The 20,171-nt window shown below is 41.0% G+C and overlaps 1 protein-coding gene across 42 annotated transcripts in view; it reads left to right on the top strand.

Moving 5' to 3' along the window:
• The window catches only part of BPTF (bromodomain PHD finger transcription factor), a 160,494-nt gene that overhangs the window by 98,502 nt on the left and 41,821 nt on the right, over window positions 1–20,171 (top strand). For 22 of the 42 annotated variants that reach the window (XM_078373573.1, XM_035300492.3, XM_035300490.3 and 19 more), the window contains 8 exons: window positions 338–488; window positions 2,107–2,149; window positions 6,594–6,840; window positions 7,195–7,356; window positions 7,574–7,725; window positions 9,460–9,568; window positions 15,525–15,742; window positions 19,907–20,129. In XM_078373573.1, coding sequence (XP_078229699.1) covers window positions 338–488; window positions 2,107–2,149; window positions 6,594–6,840; window positions 7,195–7,356; window positions 7,574–7,725; window positions 9,460–9,568; window positions 15,525–15,742; window positions 19,907–20,129 — 1,305 coding nt within the window. The remainder of the gene's footprint in view (window positions 1–337; window positions 489–2,106; window positions 2,150–6,593; window positions 6,841–7,194; window positions 7,357–7,573; window positions 7,726–9,459; window positions 9,569–15,524; window positions 15,743–19,906; window positions 20,130–20,171) is intronic. The other 20 variants (XM_078373580.1, XM_035300495.3, XM_078373569.1 and 17 more) reach the window with 1 other exon arrangement.

Raw genomic sequence — 20,171 nt, 5'->3', positions numbered from 1 at the left:
GGGACTAGGAATAGTGCTTCAGGTGGAGGAAACAGGTTGGGTGAAGGCTTATAAGGCTTTTATTTCGGGGGTCAGCAAATTGCAGCCCGTGAGACTTGGCCTACCCTGCTTTTACTAATGAAATTTAATAGGCACACAGCCACATTTTACTCACTTAACATATTGTCTTCAGCTGCTTTTGTGATACAAAGGCACAGTTAAGTAGCCGCAGCAGAGACCATCTGGCCCTTTAAAGAAGAAAAGTTTGCCAACCACTACTTTTCATGATAGAAGATGCCAGAAGTGCTTTAATTTTAGAAGCAATATTGCTTAAAATATTCTGATTTCCTTTCCAAAGAAACACCTACACCTCAGAGGAAAGGCCTTCGATCAAGTGCACTGCGGCCAAAGAGACCAGAAACGCCCAAGCAAACTGGCCCTGTTGTTATTGAAACCTGGGTAGCAGAAGAAGAGTTGGAATTGTGGGAGATCAGGGCATTTGCTGAGAGGTAAGGAAACGGTTAATATACCTGGTCAGCTATTTAAAGATTTTATCACTTCAGAATCAAGAAATTATTGGGTGCGTGTGTGTTTTATATATATATATTTTTTCTTCTTCTTCTTCTTCTTCTTTTGAGACAGGATCTTGCTCTGTCACCCAGGCTGGAGTGCAGTGGTGCAATCTTGGCTCACTGCAACCTCTGCCTCCCAGGCTCAAGCGATCCTCCTACCTCAGCCTTCCTAGTAGTTGGGACTACACGTGCATGCCACCACGCCCAGCTAATGTTTATATTTTTTGTACAGAGATGGGGTCTTGCTATGTTGTCCAGGCTGGTCTCAAACTCCTGGGCTCAAGCGATCCACCCACCTTGCCTCCCAGAGTGATATGGGATTACAGGTATGAGCCACCCCACCCGAGGTGAAAGAATTTTCACTTTAATTGTTTATTCAGTGAATCCTAGCTTGACTTTACTCCACCTTTGATTTTAAGTGCTAGCTGTAAATAGTTTAATAAGGTCCTCTCTCTTAGTTTTAATATCTTGCCCATTTGTTGATTTCTATTTAACCATAAATGTTTTATTTTTATTTATTTATTTTTTTAATTTTATTTTTGAGATAGAGTTTTGCTCTGTCCCCCAAGCTGGAGTACGGTGGCACGATCCCAGCTTACTGCAACCTCTGCCTCCCAGATTTAAGCAGTTCTCCTCCCCCAGCCTCCCAAGTAGCTGGGATTACAGGCATGTGCCACCACTCCTGGCTAACTTTTTTTTTTTTTTGAGACAGAGTTTCGCACTATCGCCCGAGCTGGAGTGCAGTGGCATGGTTTTGGCTCACTGCAGCCTCCAGTTGCCAGGTGCAAGCAGTTCTCCTTGTTTCAGCCTCTGAAGTAGCTGGAATTACAGGTGCCTGCCACCAGGCCTGGCTAATTTTTTTGTATCTTTGGTAGAGACGGGGTTTCACTATGTTAGGCAGGCTGGTCTCAAACTCTTGACCTCATGATCCATCCACCTCAGCCTCCCAGAGTGCTGGATTACAGGCGTGAGCCATTTTGCCCAGCCTTTTTTTAGTTTTTAAGACGGAGTCTTGCTCTGTTACACAAGCTGAAGTACAGTTGTCACAGTCTCAGCTCACTGCAAACTTCACCTCCCAGGTTCAAGCAATTCTCCTGCTTTAGCCCCCCAAGAGCTGGAATTACAGGTGCCAACCACCACACCCAGCTAATTTTTTGTATTTTCAATAGAGACAAGGTTTTACCATGTTGGCCGGGGTGAAACTCCAGACCTCAAGCAGTTCACCTGCCTTAGCCTCCCAAAGTGCTAGGATTACAGGCATGAGCCACCACACTCCGCCCTGGCTAACTTTTGTATTTTTTGTAGAGATGGGGTTTCACCAAGTTGGCCAGGCTGGTGGTCTTGAGCTCTTGACTTCAAGTGATCTGCGTGCTTCGACCTCCCACAGTGCTAGGATTACAGGCATGAGCCACCTTGCATGACCAAATGTTTTATTTTTAAGTTGAAATAATATAATACCTTTGTATGATGTGAAAATCAACCAGATTTCACATATATTAAATGCCAGATGCCTAATAGGGTAGGTTCTGATAAGTTTCTTCTTTTTTTCCTGCAGAGTGGAGAAAGAAAAGGCACAAGCAGTTGAGCAACAGGCTAAGGTTAGTGAACAGAAGAAGACAGAGGACATCAAGGCCCAAATAGAGGCTCTTCTAAAACAACAGCACTTGACTTCCCATCAACAGGAGGAGTTGATGCTGGTCCCACTTGACAACATGCATACATTTTTTGCCAAATTCATGTACACCAATGCGCAGTAATGATATATTCTTGTGGGATTTGGGTTTTGTTTTATTTATGTCTTTTTTGGAGACAGTATCTCACTATCACCCAGGCTGGAGTAGATCACAGCTCACTAAGCCTTGACTTCCCTGGTTCAAGTGATCCTCCCACCTCAGCCTCCCTGGTAGCTGGGACTATAGGCACCCACCATGATCCACAGCTAGTACTTGTATTTTTTATAGAGATAGGATTTCGCCATGTTCCCAGGCCAATCTCAAACTCCTGGACTCAAGTGATCACCCGCCTCAGCCTCCCAAAGTGCTGGGATTTTAGGTGTGAGACATATCTTATTGTTATTATTTGAAAACAGCTCTCTGGATACACCAAGCTGTGGTTTTGTAAAAAGTATACATATTTGGACATCTGAAATAAGATTTCTATTATTTTAGAGCTTCATGAGTAATTTCTGTTAATAATTTTTTCTTGTGAATTTCCAATCTGGAAAATTTGTGTAGTTTATGAAAAAGCAAATTATACTAAAACTCTGTAAGAGTTTGTTGTACTTGATTATTATAAAGCTACGGATGGTTTCTTAGTGTTTTCATAGTATAAATAATGTGCCATGGCCAGGCACAGTGGCTCATGCCGGTAGTCCCAGCACTTTGGAAGGCCAAGGCAGGAGGATTCCCTGAGTCCAGGAGTTTGAGACCAGCCTGGGCAACATAGGAAAACCCTGTCTCTAATAAAAGAATAAAACAATATTTAAAAAATAAAAATAACAAGTGTGCCATATGTGCCTGAACATTGAGTACTTGAATAAAAGATGATTACCACTTATTCCTATTGAGAAAATACTGTAAAAGTTTTTGCCAACTTCAGTATATAAACGTTGAGGATACAGATGAATAGATATATCTATATATAATATTATTAACATAGTTATACATAAATATTTAAAAATCACATATAAACCAAATTATTTGTTTCAAACTACTTTTCCCTCATTTTATAAAATATTTTTTCATATTCTTGTGTATCTTTCAGTTTACTATAGGTCTTTATCTTTACTTACATCAAAGTTGGAGATGATAGCACTTTTCAGTGCTATGTATGATGCTATCTGTTACAGGAAATCGATCTCTAAACCCAAATATCTGTAACAAATGGCTGGTTGTTTTGTTTTTTATTTTATTGGGTATGTTTTCTCATTTCTGCAATGTAACCAAATTATTACATTTTTTTTTTTTAAGACAGGGTCTCACTCTGTTGCCCAGGCTGCTGGAGTGCAGTGGCACAATCATGGCTCACTGCATTCTCAATCTCCTGGGCTCAGGCAATTCACCCACCTCAGCTTCCCAATAACTTCAGGCATTCACCACCATGCCCAGCTAATTTTTGTGTTTTTTGTAGAGATGGGAGTTTTGCCATATTCCCCAGGCTAGTCTTGAACTCCTGAGCTCAAGCAGTCTGCCCACCTAGGCCTCCGGAAGTTCTGGGATTACAGGCAAGCACCACTGTGTTTGGCCCTAATATATTACTTTTAAAAATTTATTTAAAATGCTTAGGGCTGAGTGTGGTAGCTCACGCCTGTAATCCCAGCACTTTTAGAGGCCGAGGATGTTGGATCACCTGAGGTCAGGAGTTTGACACCAGCCTGGCCAACATGGTGAAACCCTGTCTCTACTAAAAATACAAAAATTGCGGCCGGGCGCGGTGGCTCACGCCTGTAATCCCAGCACTTTGGGAGGCCAAGGCGGGTAGATCACGAGGTCAAGAGATTGAGACCATCCTGGTCAACATGGTGAAACCCCGTCTCTACTAAAAATACAAAAAATTAGCTGGGCATGGTGGCGCGTGCCTGTAATCCCAGCTACTCAGGAGGCTGAGGCAGAGAATTGCCTGAACCCAGGAGGCAGAGGTTCCGGTGAGCCGAGATCGCGCCATTGCACTCCAGCCTGGGCAATGAGAGCGAAACTCCATCTCAAAAATAAATAAATAAATAAAATAAAAATACAAAAATTAGCCAGGTGTGGTGTTGCATGCCTGTAATCCCATCTACTTAGGAAGCTGAGGTTGAAGAATTGCTTTAACCGGGAGGCGGAGGTTGCAGTGAACCGAGATTGTGCCATTGCACTCCAGCCCAGGCAACAAGAGTGAAACTCTTGTCTCAAAAAATAAAATAAAATGCTTATTTAAAAGATAGCTAACACTTCAACTTTGAAGGCATATCCTACAGTAAATAACTACTAAATATCTGTTCTGTTTCTTTGCCTCTTTTTTTTTGTGACTGAGTCTTGCTCTGTTGCTGAGGCTGGAGTGTAATGGTGCCATGATAGCTCCTTGCAACTTTGAAATCCCGGGCTTAAGGTGACCTCCTGCCTCAGCCTCCTGAGTAGCTGGAGTTACAGCTACCACACTCACCTTTGCCTCCCTCTTTTTTTTTTTAATTTTAACTGATTTGATCAGGTGATACCTCTAAGTGTTATAAACTAACCTCTTTTTCTTCTGAGAAATGGGGAATTATGTAACATACTTTATATTATATTCAGGTATATAGGGTAGGTACAAAAGTAGTCCTAGAAAAATTGGATGTGCTCTCATAGGTGAGCAGTTTGCAAAGACAGGAGATAGTGCAGCATTGGAATTTGATCTTAGCAGACATCCCAGCATCTCGGTTCACTAGCTCTGTGGCCTTGGGCCAGTTACACAGCCTCTCTGACCTCCATTTCCTCAGCTTACAGGATAATGAAGGTAAAGCATCTGCTACCAGGTCTGCAATAAATTTCACCTGTTGTTTTTACATGTGTAAGGTTATGTATACTGTTACTTATCATACCACTGTTGATAACTTGTTAGAAAAGTTTAGCAATCTATGATAAAGGATATACAGAATATCTTTAATAACTTTGTAGTTGTTTTTTTTTTTTTTTTGAGACAGAGTTTCGCTCTTGTTACCCAGACTGGAGTGCAGTGGCGCCATCTCGGCTCACCGCAACCTCCGCCTCCTGGGTTCAGGCAATTCTCCTGCCTCAGCCTCTGGAGCAGCTGGGATTACAGGCACATGCCACTGCCCAGCTAATTTTTTGTATTTTTTTTTAGTAGAGACAGGGTTTCACCATGTTGACCAGGATGGTCTCGATCTCTTAACCTCGTGATCCACCCACCTTGGCCTCCCAAAGTGCTGGGATTTCAGGCTTGAGCCACCGCACCCAGCCTAACTTTGTAGTCTTAAAGATCATGCTGGGCGTGGTAGCTCACACCTGTAATCCCAGCATTTTGGGAGGCGAGGTGGGCAGATCACGAGATCAAGAGATTGAGACCATCCTGGCCAACGCGGTGAAACCCCATCTCTTTAAAAAAAAAAAAAAAAAAGATTACTACTCTGTATAGTGTATTTTTCTGTAAAAACATTTGAATGAATCATATAGAAAGTGTAGGAAAATTATTTTATAATTTTCAGCTTTCTTGATTGCAGGTTTGCTAACTTTAATAATAGTGTTATTAACTATTGACCTGCTTTTTATAGTTGGAAAAATTAAGATTACATTACAGTAAAACAGAAACCTTTTGCAGCTCCATTTTTCTCAGCTCTGAATCTCACCACTGAGCAGCATGGTGTTCCTGTCTCCAGTAAGATGATCTGTATCTCTGTTGTTTTCGGTCTGAAACCTTGAATATTTGTTCAAGCCAGAAAAACTTAATCATTTTAAATTTTCTGCTGTGAACAACTTAGTACTTTTAATATAATATATGTGGTATAGACATGAAAATAATCTCTTCATAGATAGGTATCTTGGAGGAATTAAAATATACATATATAAATGGCCTTCATCAAGAAATTAAAGTCAAGTGAATTTTTTTTTTTTTTTTTAAAGATGGAGTTTCTCTGTCATCCAGACTGGAGTGCAGTAGCATGATCTGAGCTCACTGCAACCTCTGCCACCCAGGTTCAAGCAATTCTTCTGCCTCAGCCTCCCAAGTAGTTAGGATTACAGGCATGAGCTACCACACTCGGCTAATTTTTGTATTTTTAGTAGAAGTGGGGTTTCGCCGTGTTGGCCAGCCTGGTCTCAAACTCCTGACCTCAGGTGATCCTCCTGCCTCAGCCTCCCAGAGTGCTAGGATTATAGGCGTGAGCCACTGCGGCCAGCCATAAATTCAGGTAAATTTATATGGGCATATATTCTTTTTGGAAGTAAATTATTTCCAAAATGTAGTGTAGTTTCTTAAAGTGAGAGAAATTGTAGACAGACTTCTTATAGAATGATGATGTTTTTATTTAGAACTATTTCAATTCATGTTTCCTCTCCCTCACTTTTTTAGAAACGATTGGAACAGCAGAAGCCAACAGTGATTGCAACTTCCTCTACTTCCCCAACAAACAGTACAACCAGTACCATCTCTCCAGCACAGAAAGTTATGGTGGCCCCCATAAGTGGCTCAGTTACAACTGGAACCAAAATGGTACTAACTACTAAAGTTGGATCTCCAGCGACAGTAACATTCCAACAAAACAAGAACTTTCATCAAACCTTTGCTACGTGGGTTAAGCAAGGCCAGTCCAATTCAGGTATACAATTATGATTAAGTAAAAGTTTACTTTCATCAGGAAAAAGAATTGTGAATCCTTTAGCTACTGAAATGAAACATTTTTTTTTAGAAGATTGTTTTTCTTTTGCAGCTGATTGAGCAAACAAGCCATAACGGTTTGTTACAGATAATGTTCATATTATTACATTAGCAAACTCATCTCTTACATTATTTCACTTTCAACATTTACATAGTTCACTTTGAGTGGAGCAGAATGTTTTTATTAAAGATACAAAATGAGCCACATTTCATGCATTGGTGCCCTTTCCTAGAAGTCACTACGTTGCTGGTTATTTTACATCTAAAGCTTATTAAATGTCTTATACCCCATTAGCCACCAGCACAGCTGCCACATCTGCTACAACCATTGCCAGCACAGGTCAGACGTTCCAAATTACAGGCAGTCCAGTCACTATGGCAGGAAAAGTAATTACCAAACTGCCACTTCCTGCAAACAGCAAGATTGTCGCTGTAAATGTGCCAGCAACACAAGGAGGTAAGGGAAATGTGAAGAGCTTTAATTCACATTTGCCAGATCATACTGTTGCCATTATTTTTCATCTCCTTTTCACTGATTTCAGTCCTCGGATCTCACATTTTATGTAGCCCACTATAAAATCCTGCCACACGTAGTTTCTCCTCAGCAACCGACCAACATGTAATGCTTTCCATTAAAGTGACAGTCTTTAATTATGGCTTCATCTTTTTTTAAGGCGTTGTTCAAGTACAGCAGAAAGTCCTGGGTATCATTCCATCAAGTACAGGTACCAGTCAGCAAACCTTTACTTCATTCCAGCCCAGAACTGCAACAGTCACGATTAGGCCCAATACCTCAGGCTCTGGAGGAACCACAAGCAATTCACAAGTAAGAATTCTTACCGACTTACTTTGGTTTGATGTATTGAGCACATTACATTGTTTTTAGGATGGCTTCTTCCAAGATTAATCCAACTCAGTTTCCTTTGCCTGTTACTAAATCTGTGACAGAGTACCGATTTGGAAAAAAATCTGTTATATTTCTGATAAGTGAAAATTATTCATGAAGTATTAATTCTTAATATTTAATGACACATTAGTATGGTTTATGAAGAATAATTGCTTTCTATGATTTTATATAAAAAACTTCTTGGCATAAAACAATGGACAGCACTAGACTACCCAAAGAAGTGTGCTATGCAGGCTAGCTAAGAAATAGAATTTAAAATTTTGGGCCAGGGCTGGGCATGGTGGTTCATGTCTATAATCCCAGCACTTTGGGAGGCTGAGGTGGGCAGATCATGAAGGCAGGAGAGTGAGATCATCCTGGCCAACACAGTGAAACCCTGTTACAACTAAAAATGCAAAAAATTATACAGGTGTGGTGGCGGGTGCAATTCTTATTGCCCAAGCTGAAGTACAAGGGTGGAATCATGCCTCACCACCACTTCAACCTCCCAAGGCTGAGGCGGGAGAATCGCTTGAACCTGGGAGTCGGAGCTGCTGGTGAGCCAAGATCGCGCTATTGGTACTCCAGCCTGGGTAACAGACTGAGACTCTGTCTCAAAAAAAAAAGTGTTGGGCCGGGCTCGGTGACTTACACCTGTAATCCCAACACTTTGGGAGGCGAAAGCGGGTAGATCACTTGAGTTGAGGAGTTTGAGACTAGCCTGGGTAACATGGTAAAACCCCATCTCTACAAAAAAATGCAGAAATTAGCCAGACACGGTGGTGCTCACCTGTACTCCCAACTATTCAAGAGGCTAAAGTTGGAGGATGGCTTGAACCTGGGAGGCAAAGGTTGTAGTGAGCTAAGATTATGCCACCACATTCTACCTGGGCAATAGAGACAGACCTTTCAAAATAAAAATTAAAAAGTAATCTAGGCCAGGCAGGGTGGTTCATGCCTATAATCCCAGCACTTTTGGAGGCCAAGGCAGGCGGTTCATCTGAGGTCGGGAGTTCAAGACCAGCCTGACCAACATGGAGAAACTCCATTTCTACTAAAAATACAAAATTAACCTGGCATGGTGGCGCATGCCTGTAATCCCATCTACTCGGGAGGCTGAGGCAGAATCACTTAAGCCCAGGAGGTGGAGGTTGCAGTGAGGCATGATCGTGCCTTTGCACTCCAGCCCGGGCAACAAGAATGAAACTCTGACTCAAAAAAAACCAGACTCGAAAAAAGAAAAAAGAAAAAAATTCTTTAAAATAAAAAGTTTTTTAAAACTATGAAAGAACATTTGATTTCTGATCTTCCTGTTATATTCTGTGGGTTACAGGTATGATCTAGAGCTTACAGAAGGCGGGCCTCCACATTTTCCTGTGAGCACTAGTTACAGAGCAGAGCCTCACTGACACTTGTTTTTTCCTTTTAGTCCATAGGCTGTTCTTGGTATCAGTGGCAGGGAATTTTGTATAATAGCATTTGAATTAAGTTTTCTTTCCTCAAAATTCCATCTTTATTCTGATGTTTAATAAAATTTAAAATGTAATGTTCAAGAGCTGTCATTTCTGTAGATATTTTCATTAATATAGATTGTTTAAAGATCTTGTCTTCTAAGTCCATTATACTTTAGTCTTTTTAAAACATTTTAATTCATTGTCTTTTGTGTCATTATAGGTAATCACAGGGCCACAGATCCGCCCTGGTATGACCGTGATTAGAACACCACTCCAACAGTCAACACTAGGAAAGGCAATTATTCGAACACCTGTGATGGTACAGCCAGGTATTTATCCATCCAACATTATCATTTTACATCTAAACAGTGTCTAGGAAATATGTAATTCCCTGTATTTGGCACTATATACTAGAAAATACCATTTGAATTAGTACTTTAAAGCATACTAAATTTCAACTCTATTGTGAAATGTACTCATTGATAATATTTCATTTTGACATTGCCAGTGAAAGAAAAATAGGTTGAAGTAAGATTATTAAAAAGTCATAGAAACCACTAATAAAATATATAGTTGAAGTAAATAGTCTGTATAGCAAATGACAGAAAAGCAAGGAGACAGCAAAGAAACATATAAAACGAAATTACAAATGCCATGCCAGACATTCATTTATTACTCTTAATGTGACTAGATTAAAGCTACCATTTTAAAAGTTGAAGACTAGCCAGGTGAGGTGGCTCTCCACTGTAATCCCAGCACTTTGGGAGGCCAAGGCAGGCATATCACAAGGTGGAATAGGAGTTCAAGACCAGCCTGGCAAACATGGCAAAATGCCATCTCTACTAAAAATATTTAAAAATTAGCTGGGCACAGTGGCTCATCTACCTGTAATCCCAGCTACTTGGGAAGCTGAGGTGGAAGAATTGCTTGAACCCAGGAGGCAGAGGTTTTTGTACCTTCACAAATACATACCTATTTAAAATATTTATAGGCTTGGCTGGGCGTGGTGTCTCACGCCCTGTAATCCCATCACTTTGGGAGGCCAAGGTGGGTGGATCACCTGAGGTCAGGAATTCAAGACCAGCCTGGCTAACATGGTGAAACTGTCTCTACTAAAAATACCAAAAAAATCAGCTGGGTGTGGTGGTGCATGCCTGTAATCTCACCTCCTTGGGAGACTGAGGCAGGAGAATCTATGGGAACCCAGGAGGCAGAGGTTGCAGTGAGCTGAGATCACACCACTGCACTCCGTCCTGAGTGACAGAGTGAGACTGTCTCAAAAACAAAAACAAACAAACAAAAAAAAAAAACATTATAGGCTTAAGCTGGGTGCAGTGGCTCACACCAATAATCCCAGCACTTTGGGAGGCCAATATGAGTGAATCACCTGAGGTCCAGAGTTCGAGACCAGCCTAGCTAACATGGCGGTGAAACCCCACCTCTACTAAAAATACAAAAATTAGCCAGGCATGATGGCGGGTGCCTTTAATCGCAGCTACTTGGGAGGCTGAGGCAGAAGAATTGCTTGAACCTGAGAGTCAGAGGTTATAGTGAGCCGAGACCGTGCCATTGCACTCCAGCGTGGGCAGCAAGACTGAAACTCCATCTCAAATAAAAGATAACAGAAAAAAAAAATTTATAGGCTTTTTGGTGGAAAAGTAGTCTTTGGGTCATAGTTAAAACCTTGATAAATTTCAAAAAATAAAATGTGTATAGGCCACATTCTTTTTTTTTTTTTTTTTTGAGACGGAGTTTCGCTCTTGTTACCCAGGCTGGAGTGCAATGGCGCGATCTCGGCTCACCGCAACCTCTGCCTCCTGGGTTCAGGCAATTCTCCTGCCTCAGCCTCCCGAGTTGCTGGGATTACAGGCACACGCCACCATGCCCAGCTAATTTTTTGTATTTTTAGTAGAGACGGTCAACATAGTTTCACCATGTTGACCAGGATGGTCTCGATCTCTTGACCTCGTGATCCAAAGTGCTGGGATTACAGGCGTGAGCCACCACGCCCGGCCTAGGCCACATTCTTATAGTAAAGCTAGAAATTAATATTAAGATACTATATTATGCTATAACAAGATGTATTAGGAAAAAAAAAAGACTTGGCCAGGTGTTGTGGCTGATGCCTGTAATCCCAGCACTTTGCAGGGCCAAGATGGGCACATACCTGAGGTCAGGAGTTCAAGATCAGACTAGTCAACATTGTGAAACCCCATCTCTACTAAAAATACAAAAATTAGCCGGGCATGGTGGCAGACGCTTGTAATCCCAGCTACTCGGGAGGCTGAGGCAGGAGAATCACTGCAACCTCGGGAGGCGAGGGTAGTAGTGAGCCAAGATTGGGCCATTGCACTCCAGCCTGGGTGACAAGAGTAAAACTCTGTCTCTAAAAAAAAAAAAAAGACATTATACTAATAACCTTACTTGCTTAGAAGTATATAAGTATGTTCTAACTAAGTTAAAGAAACATCAAATATGTAATTGCAAAGCAATTCTCAAATAGCAACCTTAAGCCATGTCGCTGCAGTTAAACTTAGAGATGATTCAGTTTATTCAGTACATATTTGAACACCTACTCTAGGCAGTTGGAATAAATGAGTTAATAAAGCAGACCAAAAATACCCCTATTCTTTCTTTCTTTTTTTCTTTTTCTTTTTCTTTTTTTAAGATGGGGTTTCACCATGATGGCCAGGCTGGTCTTGAACTCCTGACCTCAGGTGATCCACCCACCTCGGCCTCCCAAAGTGCTAGGATTACAGGCATGAGCCACCACGCCCGGACTCAAAAATACCCCTATTCCTAATCAGAAGTTAGAAACATAAATAAAACAAGTTTCAAAAGAAAGCAGGGCCAGGTACAGTGGCTCACACCTATATAATCCCAGCACTTTGTGACACCAAGGCAGTCAGATCTCCTGAACCTAGGAGTTCTAGACCAGCGTGGGCAATGTAGTGAACCCCCCATTTCTACAAAAAAAGTTTTTAAGTTAGCCAAGCATGGTGGGGCACATGCCTGTGGTTTCAGCCATTTGGGAGGCTGAGGCAGGAGAATCACATGGGCCCAAGAGGTCAAGGCTGCAGTGAGCCACAATCTTGACGCTGCACTTCCAGCCTGGGTGACAGAGTGAAACTTGTCTCAAATCTTGCCACTGTACCTCCAGCCTGGGTGACAGAGTAAGGCCTGTCTCAAAAAAAGAAAATGAGGGAGGAAATGAAAGCACAAGTAGTAATAATTACAAAGCAGAAAAGAAAAAAAAATTAGACCATTATTTTGCAAGTCTAATCTAGGGAAAAGGGAAGAATATGCTTGTTAAGAGAATTAGAATGAAAAAGTAAAATAAAATTAAAGTGAGCTTTTTTAATTCAAAAGAGAATTGGAGATCACCTGAGGTCAAGAGTTCAAGACCAGCCTGGCCAACATGATAAAACCCTGTCTCTACTAAAAATACAAAAATTAGCTGAGCATGGTGGCAGGTGCCTATAATCCCAGCTACTTGGGAGGTTGAGGTAGGGAGAACTGCTTGAACCCTGGAGGCGGAGGTTACAGTGAGCCGAGATCGCACCACTGCACTACATATATAAAACATGTTTCAAAAGAAACATATATAAAACAAGAGCAAGACTCTGTCTCAAAAAAAAAAAAGAGAATTGGTTATAGGTATCCTTGTAGTAACACTTTCCGAAGTCTCACTGTCCGTACTTAGGACATAAATCTATTTGAATAGCAAGACATAATTAAATATTGTGCTTATAAATTGAGCGTCTCAATGACATATCAACAGAAGAAATTTGAAAAGTTACCATAATGTTACCTACAGCAAAGAATTGCAGACTTCATGGTTTTACAGGTAAAGTTCTTGGAAATGGGTAGGAAATAATTTTCTTGTTATAAAACGTGGTTCGAGGGCATAAGGGGAAAGATAGATAAAATCTTTCTTGCTTTACAAATTGGGCACTAATTCTAATGAAATATAGCGTAGTTGTTCTTTTTTTTAAGGCAGTCGGCTTACCTAAATAACATTTACCTGAGAAAAGAAAGGAAAATGGATTATATCAGTTAATACTGCACTAACAATTGATAAGATTTTCCTTTTTTTTTTTTTTTTTTTTTTAAGATGGGGTTTCACCATGTTGGTCAGGCTGGTCTTGAACTCAGGTGATCCGCCCACCTCGGCCTCCCAGAGTGCTGGGATTATAGGCGTGAGCCACAATTGATAAGATTTGAGATTTATTATGTTTAAAACTTGTAGCTGTCAGTGAGGCAGGTAGCTACAAGGAAAGAAAGAACTAATATAAAGGAGAAACAGATTTACAGGTGATGAATGTTTTCTATATCCTTAGAAAACTGACAGTTTTGGTAAATTGCCAGATAAACTGTAAATGCTGGTATTACTATGGAAACACAGAGCCTTTGTTGCATAATGCCCTATGTAGCTGTAATTACATGTTTGTCTGACATGCATAAGTGAATCTGTAGTTTCCAAACCACTCCATCTCCAGGGTTTTGCCACATTTCTTCCCTGGAGTCTTGACTACCCTGTGAGGATAGGGTTTGTATGATGAACTACCCAACCCTGCCGCCTAGCTGTGCAGCACTCATTTAATGTACTTTAACGAAAGTCGACCTTAAACGAATTAATTCTTTCTTTCTTTTATTTATTTATTTATTTATTTATTATTTTTGAGACGGCGTTTCACTCGTGTTACCCAGACTGGAGTGCAATGGCACAATCTCGGCTCACCGCAACCTCCGCCTTCTGGGTTCAAGCAATTCTCCTGCCTCAGCCTCCCGAGTAGCTGGGACTACAGGCGCGCACCACCATGCCCAGCTAATTTTTGTATTTTTAGTAGAGATGGGGTTTCACCTTGTTGACCAGGATGGTCTCGATCTCTTGACCTCATGATCCACCCGCCTCGGCCTCCCAAAGTGCTGGGATTATAGGCATGAGCCACCGCGCCCGGCAAACGAATTAATTCTTAGTAGTAATACTTTAAAATAGCAACTGTCATATATTCATCATTGACTGTGGCAGGGTGTATGTGTTTTATACATAAGCATTCATTTAATCTTCATATAAAGTAGGTACTAATACTATCCCCATTTTACAGATGAGAAAATTGAAACTCAGAATGTTGAGTAATTTCTCAAGCTATTAATCTGGGATTCAAACCAGATTTATCTCAGGAGGCTAAGGCAGGAGAATCGCTTGAACACAGGAGGTGGAGGTTGTGATGAGTTGAGATTATGCCATTGCACTCCACCCTGGGCAATGAGAGTGAAATGTTTAAAGAAAAAAAGAAAAAGAAATAATCAAAAGCACACAAAAATATAACCAGGGATTTTACCATGGTGTTAACAACAACAACAAAAAGGTGTGGGGACGTATTCTGAATGTCAAAATGGGTTTCATTTTATACATGTGCAGTAATAAGAAGTAACATTCAGCCATAAGAAAACCACAAAGAAATATGCATATATTCACAGATGGAAAAAAGGCAGGAACTAAATATTAAAAGCTTGAGAAATTTAACGTTTTTCACTAGTTAGTAATGAGACTGTAAATGTCAAATTAGCTACCAGAAAATTACTCTTCACAACTGTTCTACATGGGGGAAAATTCCACTTGCCTATTCTAGTTTCAGCAAGTTAACCTAAAAAGGGCTTTTCAGAAGACCTTAGAGCCATTCCAGTTAAACTTCATTCATTCAGTTGACATTTATTGAACAATTACTATGTAAGCATTATTTGAGCACTCTGCCCTAGTATTGAGGATATAGTGGTCCTTGCCCCCATGGTTCTCCCAAGCTGTCTGTCAAATAGCTGTAAGAGAAACTTATTGTAAATGCAGCTGACCCAGAATATTCCAGATTTTATATTTTGTTTAAAATTTCTATGAATTTTTTATTGTATTAGCATCTTATTTTTTTATTTTTTTATCATTATAGCACCTTATTTTTAATGTTAGATTCCTAAGAAAAGGCAGCCTTATAAATGACATATTTTACATATTCTTTTTTGTCTTCCCTATTATCTTTTTGGTTTTAGATTTATAGGAATAATTTTAATTGGTTTTTTCCATTCTCCTGCAGACAACAGAGACTGGATAACGGTTGGCAGTGAAAACAGACTCACTGCCAACCAGGCGGGATCTTTGGGTGTGGACATACATCTGAATGTATCGTTGGACTCTCAGCATTTCAGTGTTTTTTTGAAAACGGAATTCTTTCAATTCAAAATGATGCCAAGGATGTATAAACATTCCTAATGTTTTGCTGTTTTGTACAGGTGCTCCTCAGCAAGTAATGACTCAGATCATCAGGGGGCAGCCTGTCTCCACTGCAATCTCTGCCCCTAACACAGTTTCCTCAACACCTGGGCAGAAAAGCTTAACTCCAGGAACATCCACTTCAAATATACAGTCTTCAACCTCACAGTCCCCTCGCCCCCAACAAGGACAAGTGAAGCTCACCATGGCTCAGCTCACTCAGTTAACACAGGGCCACGTAAGTGACATCACTTTATTTTAACTGCAGAGGTGGTCTTATTTCTTCTTACCGTAAGTTTAAATACATGTACTTATTTGATAAGCTTTTAAATGTGCTGATTTGAAGAAGTGACTACTTCCTGGAGTCAAACAGAAGTACTTCTTAGAAAGATATAATAAACCCCAATTAGTAGAGTAATCCTTAGAAAGTAAGCTGTAGCAATAAAACAGTTAACCCTTTTAATCACCAAAATTGTATTAGTTGGCTAATCTGCATGAGAAGAATAAAATTCTAGTACATTAAGCTGCTTCCTTGCAAGACCCAATATTGTTATCAAGTATTCTAATATTGATTAATAGATTGAATGCAGTTCCCATCAAAATCCCAAGAGTTGGCTGGGTGCAGTGGTTCATGCCTGTAATCCCAGCACTTTGGGAGGCTGAGGCAGGCTGATCACAAGGTCAGGAGATCGAGACCATCCTGGCTAACATGGTGAAACCCTATCTCTACTAAAAATACAAAAAAAACTAGCTGGGTGTGGTGGCACATGCCTGTAGTCCCAGCTACCTAGGAGACTGAGGGAGGAGAATCACTTGAACCTGGGAGGCAGGTTGCAGTGAACCAAGATGTTACCATCGCACTCCAGGTTGGAGTGCAAAAATGAAACTTCATCCCAAAAATTAAAATTTAAATTTAAAAATCCCAAGAGTTTTTGTTTTTAATGAAACTTCACAAGCTGATACTAAAAGTTTATATGGAGGTACAAAGTATTAAGAATATCTATACTGGCCGGATACAGTGGCTCATGCCTGTAATTCAGCACTTTGGGAGGCCAAGGCGGGTGGATCATGAGGTCAGGAGTTCAAGACCAGCGTGGCCAAGAAACCTTGTCTCTACTAAAAATACAAAAATAAGCTGGGTACAGTGGCAGGAGCCTGTAATCCCAGCTACTTGGGAGGCTGAGGCAGGAGAATCACCTGAACCTGGGTAGCAGAGGTTGCAGTGAACCAAGATTGCGCCACTGCACTCTAGCCTGGGCGACAGAGTGAGACTCCGTCCCCCAAAAAAAAACAGAATATCTATACCTTTTAAGAACAGGATTATTTGCTCTCTATGATTAACCTGATACCCAAATTAGTATAGGCCAGGCGCAGTGGCTCATGACTGTAATCCCAGCACTTCGGGAGGCCAAGGCAATGGATTGCTTGAAGTCAGGAGTTAAAGACGAGCCTGACCAACTTGGTGAAACCCTGTCTCTACTAAAAGTGCAAAAAATTAGCTGAGCCTGGTGGCATGCACCAGTAATCCCAGCTACTCAGGAGGCTGAGACAGGAGAATGGCTTGAACCTGGGAGGCAGAGGTTATAGTGAGCCGGAGATTGCACCACTGCACTCCAGCCTAGGCAACAGAGCAATACTCTGTCTCAAAAAAAAAAAAAAAAAAAGCAAGGCCAGGCGCTGTGACTCACACCTTTAATCCCAGCACTTTGGAAGGCCGAGGCGGGTGGATCACAAGGTCAAGAGATGGAGACCATCCTGGTCAACATGGTGAAACCCCGTCTCTACTAAAAATACAAAAAATTAGCTGGGCATGGTGGTGTGCACCTGCAGTCCCAGCTACTCAGGAGGCTGAGGCAGGAGAGTTGCTTGAACCCAGGAGGCGGAGGCTGCGGTGAGCCGAGATTGTGCCATTGCACTCCAGTCTGGGTAACACGAGCGAAACTGTCTCAAAAAAAAAAAAAAAGAAAGAAAGAAATATGTATTGAAACCATATGCTTGAGAGATTGGTACAAATTTAAATGTCCAACAAAACCAGGAGTTAGCAAAGACACAGAGCAGAAGGATTCTCATGCACAGATGATGGGCACATCAGTCGGTTAAGCCATTTTGGAAACTTCCTGGATGTTTTCTAGTAAAGTTGAAGCTGTGCATGCCCGAGGTCCCAGTATACCTTCTAGATGTATCCCTAGGAAATTCTTGGTCCTAAATCTGAGTTTTATGAATGTTGTAAGGAAAAAAGAAAAAAAAAAGAAATTCTTGGTCCTCTGAGCACCAAGGTACATGGCATAAATACTCATAGCAGCATTGTTCTTAAGAGTCAAAAACCAAGAACAGCCCTGATGTCTATCAAAATCGGTTAGATAGATAAATTGTAGTATATTTCTACAGCAATAAAAATGAACAGACTTCAACCACATAGAACTATGCAGATGATTCTCACAAATATATAATGGTTGGCTAAAGAAGAAAGTAGCTATCCAAAAAAATACATGTTGTAAGATTCAGAAATAGGCAAACTAAGCTATTTTGTGTCGGGATACAGGGCTGCTGCATTGCCTGCCTGACGGGGGCACCATTCCCATTGTATTCTTCGTGAATATTGCTCCTGAGGTTGTGAACCTCAGTGGCCCTATATATACCTAAGATACATACCAAAGTAATAATGAAATACAATGTAATCAAAATGAGGATAGTGCTCATCTCTAGGGGAGAGGGAGGGAATTGAGATCCGGGTGAGTCACATGGGAGCTTCTAGGACATTGGCAATGGTGACCAGAGTGGTGGTTTTATTAAGTGTTTACTTTATAATTTTTAAATTATACTTCTTGTTTTGTGTATTTGTGCATAAAAAATGTATTTTGGAAAAACAAGAGTAAATAAGCTTTGAGGAACTCACACATATATGGAGCTTACCTACTACCTGGACTTTGTGCCACCAGTTTTGGTCATTGGCAGTTTAGGGGAAGGTTTTTACTTTTGCTTTCCGGTTCTCCACCATGCTCCTGGGTATTCAAGGTTTCTAGTTTAAAGTTCTGGACAGAAGAGACAGTGCCTACAGAGTTTTAAATTTCTAGACCCCATTTTGGTAACTGCTCAGACCTTAATGATCCTCCTTACTTGGTATTTGCATTACCTTTCTAAAACCCTAAGGTTTTTACACTTAAGCACACACATACCTCATAGGTAATTTGGTACATATTGAAAGACAAAATTCAGGAGACCTGAGTTCCTCATTTTATCTCACCTTTAAGTTGGGCAGAGTACTTGACCTTTCTTTTTTTTTTTTTTGAGACTGAGTTTTGCTCTTGTTACCCAGGCTAGAGTGCAATGGCGCGATCTCAGCTCACGACAACCTCCGCCTCCTGGGTTCAAACAATTCTCCTGCCTCAAGCCTCCCGAGCAGCTGGGACCACAGGCGTGTGCCACCATGCCCAGCCAATTTTTATTAGAAACAGGGTTTCACCACGTTGACCTGGATGGTCTCGATCTCTTGACCTCATGATCCATCCACCTCCACCTCCCAATGTGCTGGGATTATAGGCGTGAGCCACCACGCCCAGCCAGTACTTGACCTTTCTAACTCGAGTTTCTTAGTTGGGAATAAGAATAATAGGCCAGCGTGGTGGCTCACACCTGTAATCCCAGCACTTTGGGAGGCCAAGGCAGGTGGATCATGAGGTCAAGAGTTCAAGACCAGCCTGGCTAATATGGTGAAACCCCATCTCTACTAAAAAAAACAAAAATTAGCCGGTCAGGGTGGTGGGTGCCTGTAGTCCCAGCTACTCGGGAGGCTGACACAGAATTGCTTGAACCCCAGAGGCAGAGGTTGCAGTGAGCCAACATCTCATCACTGCAGTCCAGCCTGGACAGCAGAGCGAGACTTCGTCCCAAAAAAATAATAATAATATTTTCTCTGCCTATCCCACAAAGTCACAAGTTCATTGTGAGACTCAAATGAGGCAATATATATGAAGATTCTTTCTTAATTATAAAATATGAATATAAGATTATTTAAAATCAGAATTTTGTGGGGACCTTAGTCATTCAATATTTTATGGATTGGGAAACTTGAATCTGGAGAAACAGTGTTGTTTGTGGACAGATAACTGGCTGTGAACAGATAACCATTGGGAGAGTTGAACTGGAACTCTAGATTGTTGATGTTTTTCCTACTAAGCAACGTAAATATTCTTACCTTAGCTTACCTAAATTCCTGATGGTGCCATTCAAATACGCATTTTCATTATATTAAAGGATCGTTACACATAAAAATGCTGTACATACAGATTGATGCTTTGAACACTGTTTACATATTGTGTTTTTAATTTTTTTTTTCTTTCATTTTTTTTTTTTTCTTTTTTAGCTACAATTCAAGATGATACATGTTGTGTTTTTTCCACAGGGTGGCAATCAAGGTTTGACAGTAGTAATTCAAGGACAAGGTCAAACTACTGGACAGTTGCAGTTGATACCTCAAGGGGTGACTGTACTCCCAGGCCCAGGCCAGCAGCTAATGCAAGCTGCAATGCCAAATGGTACTGTTCAGCGATTCCTCTTTACCCCATTGGCAACTACAGCCACCACAGCCAGCACCACCACCACCACTGTTTCCACGACAGCAGCAGGTAGAGCTGTGGGTTTGTCAGAAATGTCGGATGTTACTACTA

Source organism: Callithrix jacchus, chromosome 5, assembly GCF_049354715.1.
Source record: "Callithrix jacchus isolate 240 chromosome 5, calJac240_pri, whole genome shotgun sequence".
Lineage (NCBI taxonomy): Eukaryota > Metazoa > Chordata > Mammalia > Primates > Cebidae > Callithrix > Callithrix jacchus.
Note: the sequence above shows the minus strand (reverse complement) of the source record. Positions and strands in the feature narration are given on the sequence as shown.